General features: G+C 43.6%; 1 protein-coding gene across 12 annotated transcripts in view; it reads left to right on the top strand.

Annotated features, from left to right (window-relative positions):
- Positions 1-25,046, top strand: part of NFIA (nuclear factor I A) — a 249,284-nt gene that overhangs the window by 147,720 nt on the left and 76,518 nt on the right. For all 12 annotated transcript variants that reach the window (XM_088169639.1, XM_088169640.1, XM_088169643.1 and 9 more), the window contains 3 exons: positions 11,584-11,658; positions 20,494-20,611; positions 22,957-23,084. In XM_088169639.1, coding sequence (XP_088025765.1) covers positions 11,584-11,658; positions 20,494-20,611; positions 22,957-23,084 — 321 coding nt within the window. The remainder of the gene's footprint in view (positions 1-11,583; positions 11,659-20,493; positions 20,612-22,956; positions 23,085-25,046) is intronic.

Genomic DNA, 25,046 nt, shown 5'->3' with positions numbered 1-25,046 from the left:
AACCCAAGAGCACATCTGAGTTGCTGCAGGCACTGTCCTGGGATGGGACATCCTCCAGTGTCATCCCAGTTCCCTGAGCACCTCCCCTGGAGCCACCCCATCTGCCACACATGGGATAAGCACTTGAAATCAGTGAAAGGTGAACAAGGTCCCTCTCTGCCTCTTCTGTTTGCAGTGTTCATGTTGAATCCCTCACAATGAGTGAACTCCGAGGCCCCCTTTGGGCTACAGCTTGAGCAGATTACAGCAGAAAAATAAACTTGGTCCGTGTTCTGGCCTGACCTTGGCCTGAACCTGAGAAAGTGAATGCCCCTATCACACCAACATGTGTCTGTGAAAGTGCAGTAAACACAAACGAGGGTCACTGGCCCTCTCTGTCCTGTAGTCTCAGGCCAGGAGTCTGGAGTTTTGGGCTCTCCGCCCAAGTACTTGCTAATAAATGTCCATTCTTAGTCCATAAAGGAATGTAGACAGGGCATCCTGCCCTACAAAACACAAACTTAGAACGAAACGGAAAGAGAGTCTCAGTCCTTGTGCAGAGCTCTGCTGCTATTTTCCACATCCAGCAGTTTCTTCCCACTGGATTTATGTCACTAGTTTGGGATTTGGCTGGGGAATTGCCCACTAATACACTGGGTGTTCTCCACTGCTGTCTGGAAGCGTGGTTGCCTGCTTAACCCTGAGAGCTGCAGAGCTTGGGGGGTCTGTCAGTCAGTCTGTCAGTCAGTCTGTCAGTCAGTCTGTCAGTCAGTCTGTGGGGCTTCCAGCTCAGTGCTTGGGGGAGGCAGAGACCTGGCAGAGCCTGGGATAGGAGATGGAGAGCCTGGGTCACCCCGGGACAGGGCTGTGCTGCTCCCAGGGCTGTGCAGTACTTTGTCCATGCACCTTCACTCTCCCAGGGGAGCCAGTCAGAGGCAGATGATTGCATGACATGACATGACATGACATGACATGACATGACATGACTGGTGACAAATCTTTTCTCTCCCCAGCCACAAGAATAACAAAGGTGTAAAGTTAGTTAAAATAACTAATATGTAACCAGTAGACATCAGTCTACTTGGGACTAAAAGCTATCAGAGTTAGTTCTGTGCAAAGAATAGAGGAGTAAGACTCGTGGAGAGAAAACTCCCAAAAATTCAATTTAAAGGACAACAGGTAAATACACAATATTCATGGATTTTACTGTGAATTACAGTTTGCTCACCACTGGTGTCAGCTGAGAAGGTGTAAGAAGTAGCTCTGAAGGGAGAGGAAAGCCATGGGGAGAGGTGGAGCTGACTGATCCTCGTGACTTAGCTTCCATGCCCAGCTTCCTTACTTTCCATCACTTTTGTGCAATCTAATCTTGAGCAGATACTTCCATTATCATGGTGTCCTGCCAGAGCCCTTTAGAAGTGCCGTGGTGTGAAGAGAGGGCAGTGCCAGGAAGGGAGGATGAGAGGAGCCAGTGCATGAAGTCGCCAGGGTTTGTGTCCATATCACCCAGGGGAGCTGCCCTCACCTGACCCTGTCCCCACCAGCTCCTCCTGGACTCTGGACTTTCCTAGAGAATCCTGCCATGTTATCTGGATACATGGATTATTCCTGTAACTGTAAACTAACATGCACATTAAAACCCCCCTGATATCTCTTTTTACAGCCCCCTAATTCTGTGTCCACAGGACTTCAGACTCCCTGGGTCCAGCTCCGAGTGTGTCTGAAGGGTAACCTTGGAGGGTGCACATATCTACCACCAGCTGAGGGAGAGAGGGTTTTATAGATCCTGAAATAATTACAGCATCCTTGAGTGCAGTTGTATAATTTCTTGGCAAAACTCTAATTAAAATGATATTTACACACAATGCTTATTTAAACTTAAGACTTATTTAAAAGATACTTCCAGGGCATCTGAATCACCCTGGTATTTCATTTCACCATCTAAAATTACTTTTGAAATACTACATTTTTTTATCTTGCTGTGTAATGGCAATTAGAAATCTCTGTGTTTACTAGGAACAGAGAGTCCAGCAGAGCAGAGTGTTTAACGTGATGAGCAGTGTTAGGAGCTCAAAGAAAAGTCAGATGCGTGTCGACACATATCAAAGCTGTGCTGCTGCTCAGAATGACTGTTCGTGATACTTGTTGCATGATAAACTTCCTCAGAACATGATGTTACTGGAAAAGAAATGATCCACTCTGAGAAACACGCAGGTGACACAGTTGAGTCAGCAGCTTGCAGCAGTGACACAGGCTTACGTTTATAAAAATCCCCTCTGAACTTTTGTCTCCTGCGTGCCTACATCAGGGCCTTAAAATCTGTCCTGCTTCTTGTGCTCACTTGGTAGCTGCTCAAACTAGCAAAAAATCTTCCCACCAGCCTGATGAAGAAGTAGATTCCCAGCCTTAAAAGTCTCAATAGTCACAAAACTTTCCCCTTTCGTAAGTAATTCGCTGTGTAAATGTTAGTATCTCTGGTGGCCACTGGTATCACCAGGGAAATGATAAACATGGAAAAATAACAGACTGCTGTGGAAAACCAGAAAATCCTACCTCCCATCCGAGAGGGTTTAATTATTGGAGTTGCAAGCATTTTGCCGTGCACAAGCATCTCGGCATTCATAGGTGGAAAGTACCTCATGCTGTGTTTGAAATATCAACTGGATTTAAAAGAAGGCTTTGTGCTTCGGCATGGACCTTTCTTAGCCTCCTGCAGATGGTTCCTGTTGCTGAAAAGAGACATGACTTGTGAGATGGGGAGACCTCCATGCCGATTTTCTGTGCTGCTCTAATCCCACTTTACACTCATAAAAGACTTCAGTCCTTAAGCCTTTACCCTCTTTCTCCTAAATATTAAAATTATTTTCCTGAGTGTCATACCGTATTAAAGCAGAATGAAAATGGTTTTAACAATTGCTGGCATGGGGCTTCTGTACAGCATGTGTGTCACAAATCATGTCACTTTTCAGCAATAGGGCTGCTGCCAGCGGGAGGCTCAGAAATGCTCATGTTAATCAAAAATTTTAATTTCAAATCAAATTGACAGTTTACACATGGTGAGAAATGCTTCTCACCATGTGATATTTCAGTATGCTACACTGGGCAAAATGGGTGCACTTTCCTGTTAAGAATTTTGACTACAGTATCTGCAAATTTATGGGTTTCAGTGTATTGGGTATGGTAGTGGTTGATCTAAGGGAGCCCCTTGGAGAATAGGAGACAGAAGGGTTTTCATGCAGCCTGGCACTGGTGAGCTGCTGTTGGCACATGCTGCTGGAGAAATGACAGGTATTCAATAAACATCACTATGGTTAAGAGGAAGATTTAAAGGAGGGAGGGGCTGCGGTGCTATAAACAGGATTTGAAACAAATGTGCTTATTTCAGCCCGTGATTAGTCTGAATACCTAAGTATTCCACACCAGTTTTTAAATATCCTTACATTTATTTTCACGCTGATGTTCTTCACACAGCATGAACAATAATATTTATGGCATTAATACTGCAGCTAAATTCTGATTTGGAGCAGTGTAAACCCAAGGAGAGGCTGCGCGTTCCAAGGCACGCTCGGGCGGCGTGCGGACCGGAACGCGGCTACAGCACACAGCCCTGCCATCGGCTGCCTCCTCCTGCCAGCAGCTCCCTGGAAACCAGTGGGCAGATTCAGGAGGCAAAATACCAGCTGATACTTGGTGAGGAGCGAGAGCAGCAAGGGCTGGTGGTGGAGAGAGGAGCAAGGGCAGCTGATGGAGCGAGTCGTACAAATCCACACTTTCAGGTTCCAGCAGAAATAAGGTGCTGATATCAGAAAAATGGCCAGTGGATAGAACTGTGATCCTTACATTATTCTCTTTAGGAGGTTTCCCAGTGGTCTGGGGGGTCCTGAGGTTAATACAATGCCTAGCTTGTGACTGGGATGTTATTTTACAGAGGCCTTGGAGATGGAGATGGTCAGGGATGGCAATATCCCCTTCTGGGTCCTCCCCTCCAGGGCCCATATTTGCCATGGGGTGGGTGGGTGCCTGTTGGTGAGTGCCCAGGGAGCACTCTGCAGCATCACATGCTGCCAGCTTTCCCTGGAAGCTCCATTTGGACACTGAGTCATTGGCAATATCACCACAGACCTTGGAGAGCTCAGCTGTCACTGCTCTTGTAACCAGGGTTGATATGAAAATATGAAGATAAATAACTCCTTCATATTATTATTTTCAGGGAGGCAGGCTTTTCTTTTTATTACTCTTTTTATTGTTGGATGCTATAAATATTCCAGAATTATTATCCCAAGGTAGATTTCATCTCATTTACTTTGAAACGCTTTTGAGGAGGCACATTATTTTATAAGCTGCCAAATGAGTATGACCATTTATAACGATTTTTTTCTTCTTTTCTTTAATACTTCATTTTTGGATGGAGGACCTGAAACAGAAATATGCTAATTTAAGACATCTGTTGTTTTTCAAGCTATAGGCCCCTATCGGTATTAATGCAGGTTTTTTTATCAAATTTGGTTTATGGTAGATAGGGAGATTCTAAATTTTTATCATTATATCAAAAAACTGTATTTAACTGATTTCTCACACACACAAGTACTGAAAAGTACCCAGTGATGTTAGGAGTAATCAGAAATGAAAACCCACACCAGACATCTTAGGAATGGTTTCCATTACACAAGGTCTTTAATGTGAATTGAAATGCTTTCAGTGTTTCAGGAAGACCTTTGTCTTCAAGAGAAAAGAACTATCCGTGTGCCACCACTTGGACAAAACCTGACATGATTGATTGCAATCTGTAATCGGTTCATTAACAGTAATAAGTTTCCATCAATTCCACTATCTCTGCACTTAAATATAAAACGAGCTTGAATCTCCTAAGAGCTGAGGCTGCATGTGATCCTTGCAGGACCAGGCTGTTGGTGACACACCTGATGCCATCTTTGCTGTGGTCCACGTTTATTAATTTGCAGCCCAGACTCTGAAGCTCAATATGACAAATATCGAAAGCATAATTAGGCATTTTTCTCATTAGAGATTCTAAAGTGCCACGAGTAGGAAGGGGAACACACAGGGAGAGGTTACACATGTATTTGTGTTCTGATTCACCTCTGGAGCACCCCTGCTCAGGTGGGTTCCTTAGGGAAGGGTGAGAGTCCTTTCTCCTTTAGCAGGCATTGATTCTCTATGGTCACAAACCATATGGAAAAGGAGCTGAACTTGAGCTCTGGGTACCCAAAAAAAAAAAAAAAAAAAAAAAGCAGTATTAGGCAGACAATTTCACTGACTGCTGGATACAGACTTTTTAGCTAAAACCCAAAAAGGCAAATCATTTACCAGTGGTTTTGCATATGGTGAAGGGTTAACAAAACTTTCATTATCACAGTCTATTAAGCTAGGACCAGGAAACAATTTCTAATCAACACTCAGATCTGGGCAGGGATTGTGCAGTCTTTTGTAGGAGGCCTCAGATCTGTGTTCTCTATTCTCACATGCTCACTTCCAGCTGTTGTCATTGAAATCCCACATAATCTCCCCGGGTCAAAGGGCAGTCATCCATGACTGCCGCTGTTAGGAGGTTATGCTGATTTCTGTTGTCAAATATTGGCCCTTTTCTTTTTCAATCACTCCCATTCTACTTTTTTTAACAAGAAAGATCCAGCCTAGAATTGTATTACATGACTTTAAAGTCTTAAAAGTGTTCCTCTATTGTACTGACAGACATGCCCTGGACGGTCTAATCCATCCTGCTATGGGCCACAGAGAAAGTTCTGGTGCTTCTTAAAACCTCAGCCAAAGGCAGGTAGCAAGCCAGAGAAAATAACTGCATCTGTGAGGTGTGCCCCCACAGTTATTTTCATAAGAAAATGTGCAGTTTGTCCAAGGTGAGCTATTGCTGTGGCATTAAAATTGTATTGGAAATAACAAGCCGAAATAGGAGTGGGAGCATTTGGGAACGAGAGAGGTTTCTGCATCACTTTTAATGTGTAATGTCTTGCTTAACTCTTCTATGAAATGCCCACGAATTAAAAATGTGGTCTGATTTACCATTAAAGGTTTATCATTTACAAATTTGAGGAATGCATTTTGTGCAAAGCAATTAAAATAAGGCCACTGTGTCAGCTCCGGTGATCGGTATTTGGGGGCTGCTGGCAAGTGCAGATTTCATTGTTCCTACATGCAGTACCCCAGCCTGGTGTTGTCTGCCATCAGCATGGCACAGACATTCCCTTGGACAGAATATTGTGGCTGGCATACAGGGTGTCTTCCATCTCAATTTTTTTTAGATTCAGAGTTAGTTTTTTTTATATATACAGCTTATCCCCATGGATCTTGCTTTGTATTTCCAGCGGGGGATAGAGCTGAGCTATTTCTCAGCAGCAGCGAGGCTGCCTCAGCTGGGTCAGCCCAGCCTTGATAAACTCACCTTCCAATTAAGCAGAGTGTAAATGTTATGAAGGTCTTGAGTGAAGCACGCATGTTCAGTCCTCCCCTGTTTTGCTGGAGAATGCAGATTAGGAGCAGCTCCCTCACCCCCATCCTGCTCAGCCAGAGCAGCCATGGAACAGCTAATCTTTTGGGAGTCCTGGGGGTGAGCCGGGTTCCCTCTGATAACATCCCCTCTCTCCAGCCCTGCGTGTGCTGTGTGATACAGACATTAATTTTCTCATCCACATTATGGCTCGGCATTGTTTGTGAAACATGGGATTATCTAGATAGAGGATAAAACCAAAAGGAATCAAGTTGCACTTCGAGCAGAGAGGGCTTTTCTTTTAATCAGGCATTTGGTGAAGATAATAGGCTTGAGACCCTAATTGATTATTACTATTTTAAGGTTTTAAGATGGCTATGTATAGTGAGATGCTGAACATGAAAAAAGCTTTAGAAATGGGTTCAGTGCTAGTTTGGGGAACTTGTGCAATTTCAAAACACTGAAAAGAAATCAAAGTCTCCCAAAAAGCTGTTCTCTGAAGCTTAATACATTGTCACTCAGATTGTAGTGGAAGAAAAACAACTGGATTTGGACTTCTTCATCTTCAAAGTAGTAACTCTCTCCCGGTTTTATTTAAGCTTGGCTTTCAGGAAACCAGCTGTATCTCTGTTTGGAAAATACCTTGTATATTTATGGTGCAATCTAACTATTTTATAGCAAAAATAATACTGTTGGATTACACAAGGAAGCCTGCTAATTAAATAACAATAATACCTTGAGCACCTTGAAAACATCTTCAGATATTCAATTAAGGAACAATAACCCCATGAACTTTAACCTATAGACTATATTCAGTCTTTCTACATAAAAGTAATTGCATCAGTCATGATTTTCTCAAGCTACAACACAAGCTCTTGATTGGTAGCTCAACGTCTGAGACTTCTTTTTACTGCATTAATTGGGAAAGCAGACAATACTCTCCCTGTAAACTCCATTTTAGGACGAAGGTTAGTTGCCTTTGTACACGTTTACTCATTGAAATAGGAATGTTTGCTTAATAATTCAAAACAAATAGCACTAGACAACAAGTCCTAATCCTGATTTCTCCTCTGCCAGTGTAAATTAGGAGAAAATGAGGTGAAACTCCATTTGATCGGTGCAGAAAGATTTGTTTAAAACTTCTTTGAGAGAGATCAGAATTAGGCTCCAGCAACTGAAGCCTTTTCTTCTGGCTTCTTTGCTGGGATCCAAAAGAAGAATATGTAAATGGCATTGGGATTTTTCTCCCCAATTAAAGCAGCCATCAAGTTATGGAAAGATGTTTTCCATGTGGTACTTGGTACAATAATATTGTGCCGTTGTGCACAATGACTTATTAGTTACTATCCTGATCTTATTTATTCAATTTGGTCTTATTATCCTGGCTATTTTCCCCCCTTAGGGGAAAGGTGATCATCTTAGTGGGCCAAAGAGAGATCTTAGGTGATGAGCTAAGTCCTACCTGCCCCTAGACTCGACTGAAGGAATTTTTGAAATATTTATTTTAATCCCTCCTGGAGGTTGTCAGCCCACCTTTGTTTGGCAGGGCAGTGAGCACGTGCTTTAGTCAGGCATGTGATAGAAGTAAAGCACGTGCTCCAACAGCTTTGCTGAGTCAGCCTGCCCTGGCCAGCCACGTGTCTTAATTTTGTACCCAAAATTTCATTGAATGAACTCTGCAAGATTCATTTTGAGCACCTGCTTTACTTCCAAACTGTGACTGTTGCACAAAGCCTGTCATACACAGCAGTTTCAATGTCCCAATCTCTTGGATATTGAGCAAAATTATCACAGTGCAAGTATTTCAGTAAAGTGCCCTATGAAAATAAATCTTGGAAGCTTTCAGGATGCTTAATCATCTTTTCAGTGCAGGAGCTTGTTAATGCTAACATCTGCATAAGTAATTGCTTGACTTTACCTATTTTTCTTCTCATTCAGAATTTAGTGGATCAGCTTTTGATCCCCTAAATTGGATCAAAATACTGATACCTTTTTTGCATTTTGACCCCTGTTAATAATGTTAGCTTCGCATCTTTTGTCAATCCTGCTGTTTCCCAGTAATTCTTCTTTTGCACATTTAAGTTCTTTGTACTATTTCCCTCCTTTTCTTCTCTCACTGTTATCCTAGCTCAGCAAAAACAAGAGTCTTAGACCTGGATTTTGCAATCTGAACCATCCAGGCAAACCTTTAAAAATTCCATGGGGTTCTACTGAACTGCAAATTCACAGACCAACCATACCTCAAAATACATTCATGATCCAGCTCTAAGCTAAGGGCATGGCTTTTGTGAGTATCAAGGTATTCTTAATGATTGGCAAGAGAAGCCCGATTTCCTAATGTTTTTAAGTAAATATCAAATTGGAGAGTTGTGAAACTCACCTTTCATTTGTGAAATGTTTATTTTTGGTATTGAAGGATGAAAATCTAACCATGCTCATTCCATGCTGTTGTTTAATGATTACTGTTACCTGTGCTCCCATAAGGAATGTTCCTGCAGGAGTAAGTGGACATTTCAAGCATACCCAAGATAGGAATATTCAAGTCAGCATGCTCAAGATAACTTATTCATCTTCTCTCATGCCCTGAGAGTTAGGACGTATTTAAAATGGCACTTTCATTTCTGGTTTCACCTGTGTGTGACAGGTTAAAGTAATGTGGTTTGCCTTGCCACGATATCACATTTTTACTGGATAATTACAAAAGGCTCTGGGCTTTCCTTTTAAAAAAATCAGCCAAATATCCCACCATGGCTACGATTCAGGGTGGGTTTTTTTTTTCCCCTTCCATATTTAAATTTCACCTTCACTCTCCGTGCGGCAGGGACCTGCCTGGGAAACGCAGGTGGGAGTGGACAGCAGAGCAGAGCCAGTGTGGTGCTCTGCAGAAAGGAACAACACGTGGCAGATGTTCGTGGCATTGCTGGATGCACTTCTGGAAGTTGCTCAGATGCTGCCATGATGAGCACAGTGTGAGAAGTTACATAGCATAGGCTGCCTTCCCTCCGAAGGGCTCTGCGGAGTAGTAAGCGTCCTGGCCCCCATCCAGCAAGGCACTTAAGCATATGCTTAATTTTAGGCACATGAGTGGTTTCAGTGAAGACCTAAGAGAATTATTTTTAATTCACAGATCATTTAATTCAATAGGCAGGTCTGCTGCAGCATATGAAAAGTAGATCTTCATATTAAAAATACTTGGGAAATCGGCGATGAACAAACGTTGTGTATGGGCAGCAACTGTTTCTAAAAAGCAGAATGAGGTAGTCATCACCTTTATTGTGGGAAAGTACAAAGCAGATCAGGCAAAAGCATTTAACAGCTATCAGGGAGCTATTTCTAAATTGAAAATAAGGAAAAATAAAACCTTGTAAGAACATTTTTTTTTCATTTGAAGTAGAGAAAAATTTATTCTCTTGATGTAAACAAAAACCTTGTTTGCAGATTGAGGAATTTGTTTGTGTTGAATTTCAGCATCAATTTCAATATTTTATAGTACATTTATCTACAGCTGGAGCATGACAGATTTGTGTATATTTATATGTTTGTGTACATAATACATATGTATACACACATACACAAGGATGCCCAAAGATATACATATACACAGTTTGAAAACTCATCATTATTGCTGGAGTATAAAAACATGCCTGATGCAGAAACTTGTCTCGAGTCTGTTAGCTTAGAGATTGTGTTCATCTGGCACCGTGGGCTCCTTGCAGAAACAGGAAATTTCTTCTGTGTAGGAGCAGAATTCCATGAGATCTTGGCTGGAGGTGAACAGCTCACCTCCCTCCAGATCTCTCCCAAACCTTTCCCTGACACACTGCCTGACATTCCACCCTCTGTAGAGCTGTATTCTTTTTGCATCCCATTCCTCAGGTAGAAGTGGCAGTGGGATATTCTGACTTTGTTTAAACAACCCCAAAAGAAAGCCAGGAGTACAAATGTGCTGCTGGCATTACCCCTGTCCCTCTGGCCATTGGAGAAAGGTGCACAGGTATCCCCAGCATGAGCGTGGGGTGCAGGAGGATGTATGGGATGCAGGGAAATCGTACCAAGCCTGACAAACAATTAACGATGGAGCAGATGGTGGCCCTGCAAAACATTCAATAATAAATGTGTGCGTGCGCCGGAATCGGTGACTCTAAGTAGGACAACCTAAAAAGGTATGCCACTTATCCTGTGGGCAAGCAGGACTTTACAGTTCTTTTAATAATCCCTTTATCCTGCGATTTCTCCTGTGACCCTGATTTCCAGAGCAGGAGGTCAGCCTGGCCCAGTGCAGCCCTCCCTCTAATTGAAGTCCGGCTCTGTCCCGCCCGATCCCGGCCTGGGCTGCAGCCCGGGCTGCTCCTTTGTCACTGAGCATACCCGTGAAAATTAAATGAACATTTGGTGGTAGGCATGTTTGCAGAGAAGAAGGAAAATACTGTTATGTAAAGTGCCATCACACTTTGATACCCGGTGTAGAGGCATTCCTTGCACAGGGAGTGTGGATGAGTCCGCCCTGGTTCCTACAGACAGTCCACAAAGTTATTACTTTTTTCTGATGCAGAGATTTATTTTTCTTTTCAAAATCTAGTTTTAAATGTTAGAATTTTTTTTTTTTAGTTGAAAAGGCCTTAATTTAAATTTTTTTAACCATCTGCTCTTTTAAGATCCCCCCAGTGTAACCTTAGAAAAATGAAGAATACATCTTTAAATCTTGTTTGGTTTGAATGAATGGGTAGATAATCCTGATCAGATGTTTCTTTAGAGAATAATGTTTAAAACGATTATGGAACTTAGCTGTCCTGTCTGTTTCCTAGGTACAGTATTTTCATTTCAGTTGTGAAGTCATTAGGGGTCATCCAAGGTAACCGTTTATTAAAATAGTCCTCTTTTGTTTCAGATTTCCTGTTGAGATGCTTTAACATGTAAAAATCTCCCTGCTGATGTGTCATGTTAGCTTTCCTAACCTCTAGATAGAAACCACAAAGCAGCCTACATAGCTGTATGACTGGTTACCCACCTACATAAACAATAATTACTGCTAAGTGGGAAATTAGATGTCACATTTTAAGTGTAAATGAAAGTAAAGTATTTGAGAATACTGTCATTAAATGCTTAAAGCTAATCGCAGTTCTCTCACTCTGTTTGTTTTGTAGGACATTTGGGCTTCCAGGACAGTTTTGTCACATCAGGTGTTTTCAGTGTGACTGAGCTAGTAAGAGTCTCACAAAGTAAGTATCATTTTGTGGCCAGTTTATGTGGTTTCTGCAATCCAAGTTGCTTTTTTTTTTTTTCCTTTGATTCTTATTGTTCCCTTTCTCAATTCAGAAACAGCATCTTGAAAATTAGGACTCTCTTCTCCCCTCTTCTTGCCATTGGACAGCATTTATGTGCCACTTCTTTAAATGGATGAAAATAAACCAGCAGAATTTTAAAGTGAGCTCATAAATAATTCGATTCTGCAAACTTGCATGTATAAGTTGATAAGCTCGTCTGGTACCCAGCTGAAAATGGGCAGAGTGCAGACAAATGCATACAGAAATCAGCTTCCCATGGATCCCTTGGAGGATCCAAGGGCTGTATTGGAACCAGACCTCTGGAAATTACCTGATCTGTGCACATAAGCCTGGAAATTTTCTGATGCTGTTTTTTCACATTGTGTTCATCCTTGCTGTGTGTATATGCCTGTGTGTGATTCTTGGGGCTGTCCCAGTGCAGGGCCAGGAGTTGGACTTTGATGATCTGTGTGGGTTCCTTCCAACTCATTCTCTGAATTTGGGGTTTGTACACCTGCAAGTCACTGAAGCCATTAATAATGCCAACAACTGTGCCAACTTCAGCCCTGATAATCTCACACATCCTTACTTCTCCAAGCCCACGTTTTCCATTAACTGTATGGAATTCTGTCTTCTGGAAGGATTTGGGTTTTGACCTTTAAAGAATGCTAATGCCCCCAGTGTGAGTGACACACTGCAGCATGATCATTACAGGCTTGTCAATACTCACTAACAACACTGAATTAAGAGTACCTGTCACCACCCTGTTCCATTGATCAAAGGTGCATTGATTGTATTTTGCTATGACATAATCCAGATAGTCCAAGGAAAGAGAATGGACAGGGTCTTGCAGAGACACTGCTGCTAAGCCAGGCCTGTATGAACAAGTCCTTTAGGGATCTAAAAAATTCTTCCCTGTGAGGATGGGGAGGCCCTGGCCACAGAAGCTGTGGCTGCCTCATCTCTGGAAGTGTCCAAGGCCAGGCTGGAGCAACCTGGAAGTGTTGTGGAAGGTATCCCTGCTTGTGACAGAACTGGGTGATCTTTAAGGGTCCTTCCAACCCAAACCATATTTTCTCCAGCTAGTGTGGAGCTGTGGGATAATATCACATTATCAACAATCACTTCTCCAAGTGAAACCCTCAGCTCTGTGCCCCTTTAAAACCTTAGGGTGCAACCAATCTTTTTAATGATAAAAATGGTTCTCCTCCTAGATAGCAGAAATATTTATTTGTGTGCTGGCTCTGGGCATGTAATTTCAGTCATTCCGAGGCTAGAATCTAACTGGCACAAACCTAGTAGAAAATCTGTGGTTTTGAGTCAGAACACAGAGTTTCTCAGAGGATTTTCCTGGTTTATTTCCTCTTTTGGAAAGACACTAGCTAGTAAATTGGCTTTACATTTTAAAAAAAGGATGGCACAAGGATAGCATGGCAAGTGGGATATACATGAGAGCTATACGCCCTGGAGAGAGGCAGAGAGAAAAATGTGGAAGAAAACATTTCTCCTGAGCTTCCTTCCCTGACAACTGGTGGGAATTTTGAGAGAAGGGCAAAGTTAAGAGGACTCAGAAGTCAAGAGGAGCTGCTGAGTGCTCAGCACACCAGGTTCACTTGCTGAAGTGCTTAAGCAGAGCCTTTGGCATCCAACTGGGCTGTGCAGGGAGCAGAGCCTGGCTGGTACCTGCAGCCAGGGTGGACAAGCCCAGGTTGTCACCAGGATCTGAGGCTTCGTTTCAGTGTGACAGCTTTTCAGTGTGAGGCTTTTGAAGCCCAAAGGGTTCACCCTCCCCCTCTGCAAGGCATCCCACTTCCCCACAGTCTTATCTCGGCTTGGAGGAGCCCTGCACAGCAGAGCTGCCTCTGGACTCTGTCAGCCGTGCCCCATGTGTGCACTTTTCCTAGGAAAGTGCCCCACTCCTGGCTGGAGCCTTCCCAGCCTCCCCCAGAGCTTGGCACTCACCTCCTGAGCATCGTGTTTCAAGCTTATTAATTTTCCCTGATATTTTATTGTAACTAAACTGAAACACTGGGTATCAGAAATCCTAGCACTCAGCATGTTTTGCAAATTATGAGCTGTGCCTGAGATGTTCCCTCTGCTTGCAGTTGACGTGCACCACCTTCAAGAATGGGGCACCTGCACGCAGGAAGAGCATGGACTCTATTAGGAATAAGAAAGAAGGTGTTGGTGGGAAAAATATAAAGATTCAGCTTTTATCTGTTCCAGACAAGGGGGTTTGCACTGTTTTTCATGGGCTCTTTAATAATCCTGGGAGGTCAAGACCTCAGTTTTATATCCTGTCTACAAGCCAGCACCTCTACCAAAAATAGTGTCCCCAAAGCATATCGGGATATCACTTCAGAACTGACTCAGAGGGAAGGGTGCCAGCAACTGATTTAGCTACACTGCTTTTGATAGCACCCTGGATTTTCCTTGGAGATGCCCCAGACATGTACTGACCAGCCTTAACCTTGTTTACTTTATGAGGTCTGAGAAGCCCACAGCCTGACATGCCCTGGCTACCCAATAGGATATGTTTAGTGTCAAGTCTAGCAGCATATTCCCAGAAAACTCAGTATTAATTCACATGCTTATATTCAAAGAATTATTAAACATAACAGAGCAACAAGGTAATTACTGCATATTTGCCTAAATTGGTAGGCAAGGTCCTTTTAAAGTTAATATGACCCGCTCTGGGTTGTCTGCATGTTCCTGTGTTCTGATTTGAGACCAGTCCTCTTTCCAAAAAGACTCCATCTTTGTGTATGCCCACTGTTATTTTTCTTGCTGTGCTTGCTTTTGGTAATATAATGATCGAAATAAGTGATTTCCCCCAATTTTAACTGGCCTGCGGCAGCTGTTATCTAAAATTAATCTTACAAAATATTGTGGGTAGCAATTATGTGCCAGGTTTATTTAGTAAAGTTCCCAGAGGTCCGCATGACAAGGAGTCTCAAGTAAGAGGCAGTTGTCTCCGTCATGCAAATTTGGGGAATGAATTAATCAAGTGAAAGGTCAGCTGTTTCTGTTATCTATCTTGCCTATCAGTGCTGATCATCACACTTTCTGTGAGCTATTGAACAAGTCTAGACCGTGTTGGTAACAGAAACTTGCTTTCTTCAGTCCTATAGATGCAGATTTTCTTTCGAAATGCTGCCCAGCTGCTGAGTCTTGCAGAGCCTAGTAAAACAGAGAAAAGAGATCATAGATGTGCATCTGAAAAACAAAGCCTCCTCTCCAGCCCGTCTGATGTGGGTGTTGCAGCTCATGCTGTCAGTTCTCCTCCATTATTAGCAGGCAGAGGGTGTGAGCTCCTCTCTGAGTGTTGTCTGTCACCCCAGATACTGGGGAGACCCTTGCAGATAACAGAGGCTTCATTCTTCCCTCTCTGGAGAGGTCTGTGCTGACAACAAAAGGCTCAGAGGCAGAAGCGTTGGGGATGGACGGGTTTGGGAACTGACAGCCAGCTGTTGGCCAAGTGAAACCTCCTCCTTTTCTCCCCTTGCTAGGAAAATATTCCTTTGGCTGTGGGCAGCAGTCTCAGGGCACTGGAGGAGACCCTCTGCAGAAGGTGCCAAGTGTCCCTTGCCTTGGCAAGGGCTGGAGCAGGGAGAAAGGCACGGGGAATGCATTCCTCCCTTGGCTTTGAGTCTGCACCATGTGCTCTTGTGCAGGGAGAGCTGTTGGGAAGATCTCCTCCCTCAGAGGTCACTCAAGCAGCCAGATAAACTGCACTGCCCAGGATGTGAAGAAAGATTTAGGATTTATGAACGTTGGCTAGAGCCAAATCAAACATATTTGTTTGGTGGTGTGTTATTTGTCAAAATGACATCATTCTTCGTGCTGATAAACAAGGGAATTCTGACTGCACCCTGGCCTGAAAATGCCACACGTTGGGTTCAACGTGTGCTGTGTGCAGCGAGGAGCAGTGGGGGGGACTTGTAATCCTTCTGATGAGCCTGTGGCACCACAGGCACACCAAGTTGCTCACTGCTCCTGTGCACACACAGAAATGGCCCAGCTGATCATCCCTGAAACACTCAGACTAATTCCATGGGTGTGGGCAGGGCGTTTTGGGAAGCTCGGGGTGCTGCCACACTGATGCAGCAGGTGCCAGGCTTGGGGATGGAGCTTTGGGGATGCAGACAGGGGCTGAAGTGTCCTTGCCATGAGGACAAGGGCTGGGATGGGGAGGCACTGCCAGCACTCCAGGCACGGAGTGTGGGTGCCACCGAGCCTCCGCGTGCCTCTCTTCCAGCTTTTCCCACAGGAAAAGTGAATCCCAGAACGTCCTGGGTGCCCTGGCTCCTGTGGAGGGGCTGGGCTGGGCAGTGGATGCCTTTTAGTAGCCCAGGAGAGGCTGTTGAGCTCCTCACACAGCACGTGTGTGCAGCCAGGGTGTGATAAACCTGCTCTCCCTGAGCTGCAGCCTGTGAGTTTTCTGCTATACTAAGCACTACAGTAGTGAAGGCAGTTAAAGTCAGCAGCATGAAAATGAACATTTAAAAAGATACTCTATATTCCTTAGCAAAGCACTGCTATCCAAAACTCTCTGTGTGGGCTTGGGTATAAGAGGGAGGGAAAAAAAAAAAAGATTATAATAAAAAATAGACTGCAGGCATAGAGTGAACAGTTGCCGTGACCTTGCCTTTTGTATGCCATTACACAATTCAATGGCAGTCCACTCAAACCTTGCTCTCGATCAATATCCTATTAAAGCAGCACAAAAAGTCTCTATAAACTTAGTGGTTAGCTATGTTTATAAATGGAACTCAGCATAATTAGATGGTCAATAGCAGGCTGTACTTGTAATTTTAAAATGAACATCACACATTTCATATCTGTTGTATTCGGCGAAAGCTCTTTGAATCTAATGATACAGTGTGGAGCAAACAAAGGCCTTGCAAAAAACAAAAAACCCACCCAGCTCCCCTTTCCTCCCAGCAGCAACAGCACAGTGTGTTTCCCTTTGTTTATGGAGTCACAACACAGGAAAAAGTTTATTAGTCAAATGTCATGTTTCTCCCATTTAACCTTAAGCACATTATCACTTCACTGCAGTGTTACACGTGTAATGATCTTAGTCACATCCCAGACCCTCTGTAAAAATAAATACATACAAATGGGGGGAAAAAAAAAGAGAGGCTAAATATTAATGTGGCTTAAAGAAAGTGCCATATTCCAAGGGAGACAAATGCCAGCCTAACTGGTTTTATTTAGTGGGTTTCCTGGTCTGTAATTCAGTAATTTTTTTCAAAATAAATATTGCAATTGGGTTAAGTCAGAGGGCTTTTTCTTAATTTCTCCATTATTTTTCTTGACATTTTGGGTGAGGAGCTGAGCTGGAGGGAGCAGGCTGGGAGCAAGGTGATGCTGCCCTGCATCCCAGGAGTAGAAAAGTGTCAGGCAGAGGCACCAACCTTCCTCCTCCTTCTCCTCCTCCTCCTCTGTTTAGGCAAACCAGCTCCACCTGTCCCTCTGAGTGTGTCCCAGCTGCACAGGAGATTTTTGTGATGCCAGCAGCTGAAATGGGGGCTACAGGCTGGGTGTGGGGCAAGAGGGATCCTTCTCTCTCAGCTCCTTCCAGCTCATAGCCCTGGGTCAGGTGGCATCTTGATGAGATTCTTGCTTTGACTCGCAGTTTCTGACATCCTTTCCCATTTGGGGGATGTTCCTGAGCTGTCAGGAGGTCACTTTGCTGCAGAGCATTTCTTACAGGGGTAATGGTGTGTTTTAGATGTCACTGTGTGGAGTTTGTGAGGCTGCAGCTCCCACCACACTGTTCCATGTGGGGCTGGAGTGTGTTTCAGGAGCAGGGGTAGAGAGGTTGTGTGGTGGATTGTCAGGTGCTGCAATGAACAGGTTAAAAAAAACTTAGTTTTTTAGTTTAGACAGAGTTTTTTAGTTTGGACAAGAGTTTTGCCACAGTTTGCACCACTTTGCATGCTCTGCAGAGATGCTGCCTTTGCTGGGAGTTATAGAATCACAGAATGGTTTAGGTTTGGGTTGGAAAGGACCTTAAAGCCCAGCAAGGACACCTTCCACTATCCCAGGTTACTCCAGCCTGGCCTTGGACACTTCCAGGGATGAGGCATCCACAGCTCCAGCACATTGTTGTGAATTATGGTAGCAAATGCAATAACTGCAAGCAAAGGTACAAACAGGCTTTAGTGGAAGACAGGCACTGTGAGAAAGGCAGGAGAAGGGATTTTGGAACAGCTCAGCCCTATGCAACCTTTGCCACAGCACTTCTGGGGCCAGAGACCTGAGGCTGGTGGTGGCAGGGTGGTGGCTCCTGTGCAAGGACTGTCACAGGATTCAGGTACTGGCCCCCAGAGCCCAGCCAGGCACTTTAACCTCTGCTGGTGTCTATTAAAGATGAGTTTTGTTCTTTAACCCTCTGGTTTCAAACTGGCGTGGTGACCAGCACAGCATCCTTCGTGTTTGCTACCCAGGCAGCAACCCCTGTGGCATCTGCCCTTTCTGCTTTGCTCTGAGTTTACACAGCATCAGCAATACTTTGTTCCTACCCTACCTCTCCTCTGGACACACACTCCTTTTTTCTATAGGGCCAACTCAAAAAATATCCAGGATTTGGGGAAAGGGCAATAAACACGGCAGGGGGAAAGAAAGAAAGAAGCATTACCCACATACCAGTTTTTCTTCCTTATCTCCTTGGAATAAAACTGTTTCATAAATCTGGCAATGTCCAGGAAATTCACTGTGCCTCAGAAAGAAACAGTGCTTTAATTTAGTGCTTGCCTTTTTATGTTCCTGTTTGGAAAAGCGTGTGCTTAACCTGTAAGCTGGGCTTTGGGAGGCAGAGAATGCAGAGGAATTGCTCAGGAAAGGGTTTGCAGAGCACAAATCTGTTTGGCAAGGAAGTTGCTGAAAACTGTGGAGTAGATGCTGCAGAGAGTACCTTTATGATTGATTTCCATTCAAGTCAGACTGACTGCAGTGTGGTCATTTTTCTAACCCATAACTGCACACACTGCAGCAGTCTGCTATCTGCAGGGTGTCTGAATTATAGCAGTCCATGTCCCTGTTACCTTTTACACAAATTACTTACACCGGTTTCTTTTTCCATGCAAATTCATCAGTTTTACAGCCTCTTGTAGCTGCTGTCAGGAAACTGTTGCAGAAAGCACAAATTGATAAAACAAGTTAATTTTACTGTGCTTAATTTTTCTTTCCCTCTGTTAACACACCCTCTCATATACCCAGTGTGCAGGAAGCGTATGATAGTTAAGAGAAGATAACAAAGGATTTGAGTGTTCTTGTCATAAATTACTTCCCAACTTAATTCCTTTTAATGATCATTCCAGATTTTCTCAAGTTTTAATGGCGTTGTGTATTTTCCGTCCCCAGCTTTTAAAAGTCCGTGGATATCCAGGCTGTTCCCTTTCTGTCTCAATGACGTTCTTAAAAGATCCTTGCCAAACAACAACTAATTGTCTTGTGGGGATGATGAGGCAGCTGCAAAGCTACATTATTCCTCTGTCAAATCTGACATTGTGAGCTCCTTAAGACTTGGGGTGAAATACTGGCCCCATTACAGTCAGTGGCAGCACTCCCAGCCCAGACATGTTAGCTGGGTGATAGGAGCTATCCTGTCTTCATTTCCTCACTCCTTCCCAATTGGACTGAAAGATTTTTTCATGTTTGAAAATGGGCCAGATTCTCAGACCAAAGATTAAACTTGGCTCAGCATCCCTGTGTGGCACTGAGACTGCTTTGCCTTTGTGGCTGTGAATCAGGGCTCTCAGACAATACAGCCCAGGCCAAGCTGGTGCATTTCATTGTGCAGGACGTCCTTTTTCAGATGGCTCTGAAATGTGAGAGAAAATCATGATCTGTAATTGTCAGCCCCTGAAGTTGTATTGTCCTGTAAATAGCACTGGAACAGCCACAGTGGACATGGTACCATTTACTGTATTAGTGGCATTTCAGCACGAAATCCATTCTCTGCTGACTTCAATGTTAAGCTGCTCTGCTCCTTGTCTGCTCCCAGAAGAATACAGCACATGGAGTTCATGGTTTGTGCCTGCAAATTTCAGGGTGTGTAATAATCAGAGATGTTTAATGTGAAACCAAAGATCCAGGACAGGGAAATCTCAGGGATTCATTTCCCTTGCAATAAAAATTTCAGTACTGGACAAGGTGATGAGGTGAAGAGTGGAAGCTCAGTGCTGGGTAAAACTTTTGGGGAGTCATTTGTCTTTAGCTCTGATTTAGCTGGAGGAGAAGCCAGAAGAAAGCTCAGATGCTCTTAGGCAGAAAAGAACTCAACTTTCTCATCTGCTTTTTTAACCTCTGTGCTTGTGGCTGTACATCACATGTACCCCAGAGGTTCTGAGGTGTGTATTTCCCTGCCTGTGCTGCTTGTAGATCCTGCCAAGCACTCTACAGGGATGATGCAGCCTATCTGTAGCCATGCCAATAGAGACAATGTGGTCCTAAAAGCAACAAGTTTCATTAAATGTTAGAATGACGTTAATAGAAAAGCAGCGCTTGGAGGAAGTCATAATTGTTTAATTTTAAAAAATAATAATAATATCTTTGGAGGAATGTAAGAGAGATTCTACATCATGGAACATTGTATTCTTGGTAAAATTTACATCTTCTTGATTGCAATGCCAGGTACCATTAGCATTTCCTAATTTCCACATCCCACCTGTTCCCATTGTGAAACTAAACACACTCATGAGGAAGAAGAAAGTGATTTTGAAGTGCAATTCATGCCATATTCACATGACTTACTGACTGCAATCTCTTTTGTTTCCCCAGCACCGATAGCTGCAGGAACAGGCCCTAATTTCTCCCTCTCAGATTTGGAAAGTTCTTCATACTACAGCATGAGCCCAGGAGCAATGAGGAGGTCTTTACCTAGCACATCCTCTACCAGGTAATTCAATCTCTGCCTACTACCAGGTTCCTTGGAAACCCAGGCCAGCATCATTACTCATCTGGGAAAGTAACCATTAAATTCTCTGACAAGCTGTTTGGGGGCCTCACAATGTGGAGCTGTTTCAGACTCACAGAGCTGAATGTTCAGCTGGATTGCTGTAAAGTCCTTTTTGTGTGCACAAGCCCCTAAGAAAAACTGCTCCATGGACTTGTGTAGCTCCTGGTTGCATCTGGGTGTATCAGGAGAAGTTCCACTGGAATTGTTGAGTTCCAGCTTGTGGCAGAAGAGAACTTGGAGCATAATAAGATGCAAGGAAAGGCTTAAGATAGACTTGCATGTATTCTTTATTGTAAAAAGTGTTACCTGTGAGACTAAGACTGCTTTAGTACCTTGGTCTATAAAGCATTTCGTTTTCATAAAGCATTTAGAAGTTTGTGACTCAGCCTTTGGAAAACAGAATTGCTAGTGCAGATGACTGCCCCATCTGATTTTGATTTCGGCTTAGATGCCAACTATCAAACAAGGATATTTTTTATTTTTTACCTTTCACTTTAATCATCCATGAGATTAGATTTATAAACAAGCTCAGTCACTCGAGTAGTCTTGAACACTATTAAGGAACCAGATTGATCTTTTTTCCCCCACAGCCAAAATAGATCACTTATTTCAAAGACATGACAAGAAAGTCTAACTCCCGCCCAACACTCTTTTACATTTTTATCTCAGCCTGCAGTGCCACCAGCTTTGCAGTGAGCAAGTGCACGTGTGAAAAATCTCTATGGTTTGAATATAGCTGTTGTTTTGGTTTTAAAAATAATAATCTTTAACGAGAGGCTCAGCAGTAACTTACAGTTTGCAGTGATTGGAAGAACATTCTGTCTTGCACTTAGTGTGCATGTTATGAAGCTCAGTGACTACAATTCCCATTACACATCAATTAAAAACTTTGTGCTGTTTCTTTCTAGCCTGTAAACTGTGTAGCCTACAGCACTCATCATTAGCACCATTCTCAGGTAGAATTTACTGGTGACTCCAGAAGCAAAAGTGAGGTTATTAATGTTACTTAAGAGCTCAGTTGTTGCTCTTCTATTCTTCTGCAAATAGCTACCACTGATAAGGAGCTAATTATAAACAGCATGGGTAGTTAATAACTTGGTAATATGTTTGTTTTCCTCTCATTAGGCTGTTCCCAGTCAGAAAAAAAAAAATTCTTTAAATACACAGACTCAGCAGAATTATCAGGCGGTAATTATATTGTATGCACACAATTTCCCCTATTGACACATAACAATTCTTTAAATTAAGGAATGGCCAAACCTGCATTCCACACATGCCATAAGACTTATTCTTCCTGTTTCTCACCAACTGCTTTTGCACACCCGCCAGCTCCTACCTGTGCAGAGCTTCGGGTGGGGAAGGCTGCAAGCTCTAAACCAATAGTGGAAGATTTTATGTCTGCTAAATGTGTTCCCCCTAAACAGAGGAGCCTGTTCTTGAATGCCTTAAATCTTAATAGAATACAGATTTGGGGGAAAAAAAAAAAAGTGAGCTGGCCCAGCCTTGGAAAAGTACTTAGAAGAGAAATTCTCAGTAAGGTCCCCACGCAGTCTGTACAACTCATTATGGAAAGCAGAGCCAAGCTGAGTGTCTTTGGCTCTGGGATCCTCTCCCTGCAGAACTGCTGGAGCCAGTGGCCACCAGAGACCACTCAAAGGGCTCTTCTGTGTCCTGAGCCTCTGGTGAGGGAGGTGTGATGTATCACAGGGGGATTCTTTAATGCTGACACTGGCCAGAGATACCCATTGGGGGCTTTCTATGCTTGCTGGCACAGCTGCAGAGTCAAATGGTTCTTATTGCAAAATAATATGAACATTTGAACCAAGAATGGATTCTTCCATCATTCACTTGCCTATGTTTCTTCTTATGGGACTGAAGTCTGGGCTAATTGAAAAGATTGAAAATAGAAGTTTGAACTGATAAACAACTTGCTTTCAGAATTAGCCATGAAAAAAATCTGGTGGTGAAAATACGTCTTGTGTGTCATCACCATATTCATTCAAACTGCAAGAACCACGCAATGCAAGTGAAATTCTTGCCTTCTTATTGACCTCTGTGTGCTTTGAAAAATGTCCTACTTCTGAATCTGTGAAAGCCTAAATGTCAAACTAACTTCTGGTCAAACTGGTGTGAGTTTAGGGCTTTGGCCTTTGAAATGTTGTTTTGTATCTCACCAAAGCACCCTAAATATGTTCTACCTTGAATTATTCTCAAGCATGTCCCAACAGCAGTGCCTTGGTTCCTCTTCCATGCCTTCATTATGTGGGGTTTTTTTGCCTTCTCAGCTCCACAAAACGTCTCAAGTCTGTGGAGGATGAGATGGACAGCCCTGGTGAGGAGCCGTTCTACACAAGCCAAGGGCGCTCTCCAGGCAGTGGCAGCCAGTCCAGTGGATGGCATGAAGTGGAGCCAGGTAAGCCCCGGCTCCCAGAGCCCCAGAACATCATCTCCACTTGCTCTGTGTCGTTATCAGAATTGCTGTCTTAGAGAGGTGACCAGTTCTAGACGTCTCGTCACTTCTGAGAAACAGCCTAATGAAAATATGGCAGTGGTTTTATTGCTCCTGCAGCTGTGAATGTTTCTGTAGTGTGTCACTTCTCTGTTTTGGCCAAATATCTGAAGTATTTAAATAATGCAGCAAAAGATAGGCGGTCTTTTTCTGTTGATTTGTCCAGATTCAGTTCTGGGATTGTTTTTTCTAGCAAAAAGCAGTACCTGTCTGGGCTGTGCTCCATCAGTTATGCTGCTTAAATAAATATCCCTAAACTTATATAAGGTAGAAGGACTTTTCAAGCATTATACAACACTTGAGATCACTTAGCAATGACTTTTAAGAGACTTACAGAAGGAGTTGTTTTATTAATCTGTAATGCTGTGAAGTGTGATTGGAGGCTTCATATCAAAATAGATATCACTGGGTGTTATACTTCAGAACGTTGAGGAAGCTCTTTGGCCTCTTCTCAGTTAATTTATGTGTGTGATCTTTCTTGTTGGTCATTTTTTTGGGTTATGTTATGTTACATACTTAATTGTCCATTGATCACTTATCCTGAGATCATCTGGGTGCTTAATACTATTGGAAATATTTTTATATATTTTTTGGGTCAGTGCTATGTGCATAGGTGAAGTTAATGCCTCAGTGTTGCTTACAGCTAAATAATCAAGTATTTATTTTCAATAAAAATAACAGAAGCCTTATTTGTTAGAGGAAGGCGAGCAGTGCCTCCCAGAGTTTGAGAAGGTCCTCTAAAAGTGCAGATCATCTTTTTGCAATATGTATTTTTTTGTCTTTCTTGTTTGTCTGGATTTAAAATAGTATGGGTTTGGTTTGTTTGGAAAAAATACATGCTTGTCCAGGGCACTGCGTATAATGAACTATACAGCACAGAAAAGTAAATTCGACCTGCACAGCATTAAAATCAGTTCTGTGGGCACTTGGCCAGCCACCTATATCCTTCATCATGTAGGAAACATACCCACAGCTTTCTCTGGAGACCCTGTCAAACAGCTGTCCTTTACAGCATGCCCAGAAAGTCACCAAATTTGGGCTATTCCAGACTGGGAGGAGACTGATTCCTGTGCCTGGGAGCCCTTGGAGGATCCCCTGCCAGCTGCCCTCTCTCCTCTAATGAGGAGGAGCCAGCTTGTGGGCCCTTATTGACTGCAGATGTGGCACTTTGGCAGGAGGAGAGGGTGGACCTGCAGGCAGACAAGTGCCAGGCTCCCCGTGACTGCCTTGCCACCGCCGTCCCCAGGGCTCTGGTGTTTGCTCTGAGGTGTCCTGCTCCACAGGCACCAGGGGCTGTCCCCTCCATCAGCTCCAGGCTCCAGATGATGCAAGGCAGAGCTTCACCTGGTGCTCAACCTCTGCTCGCGGAGAGGCAGAAACGCGGACAAAAGCTGGGCTGCGAGGGAGAGCTCACAGCCTGCTCTGCACACACAGATGGCTGAAAACTGATGGGGTCACTGCTTCTGCATCACTGTCAGCCTGGGGGACAGCTCCCCCCAAAGTTTGGGGTGCTCGTTGTTAATGACAAATGTTCTCCATTTGTGCAGCAGCCAGAGGCTGGCTATTAATTCTGCTGTCACTTCTGGTGGTTTTCCCCACATGTGGTCATTACCTCTGGCTCATCCAAGTCCTGGCTTGATGGTGGCACTGAGCTGCTGAGCTGGGCAAGGGAAGTACCCAAAGCCTTACACCTCTGCTGCTCTTGGCACCACTGGGTGCCCACCATGAGGAAGCACAGCTGCCCATGTCAAACTTCCTGAGGTGCTCAGAAAGGCAAGAACAAGTCAGACCAGAGAAGGTTCTTTCTTCCTCGTGACCTTCCTCACTTATTATAGAAAAATCTCAGATTCTGCTTAGTCTTGCCTG

Source organism: Sturnus vulgaris, chromosome 9 (genome assembly GCF_052056855.1).
Source record: "Sturnus vulgaris isolate bStuVul1 chromosome 9, bStuVul1.hap1, whole genome shotgun sequence".
Classification (NCBI taxonomy): domain Eukaryota; kingdom Metazoa; phylum Chordata; class Aves; order Passeriformes; family Sturnidae; genus Sturnus; species Sturnus vulgaris.
This window is presented reverse-complemented; position numbering and strand designations above follow the sequence as displayed.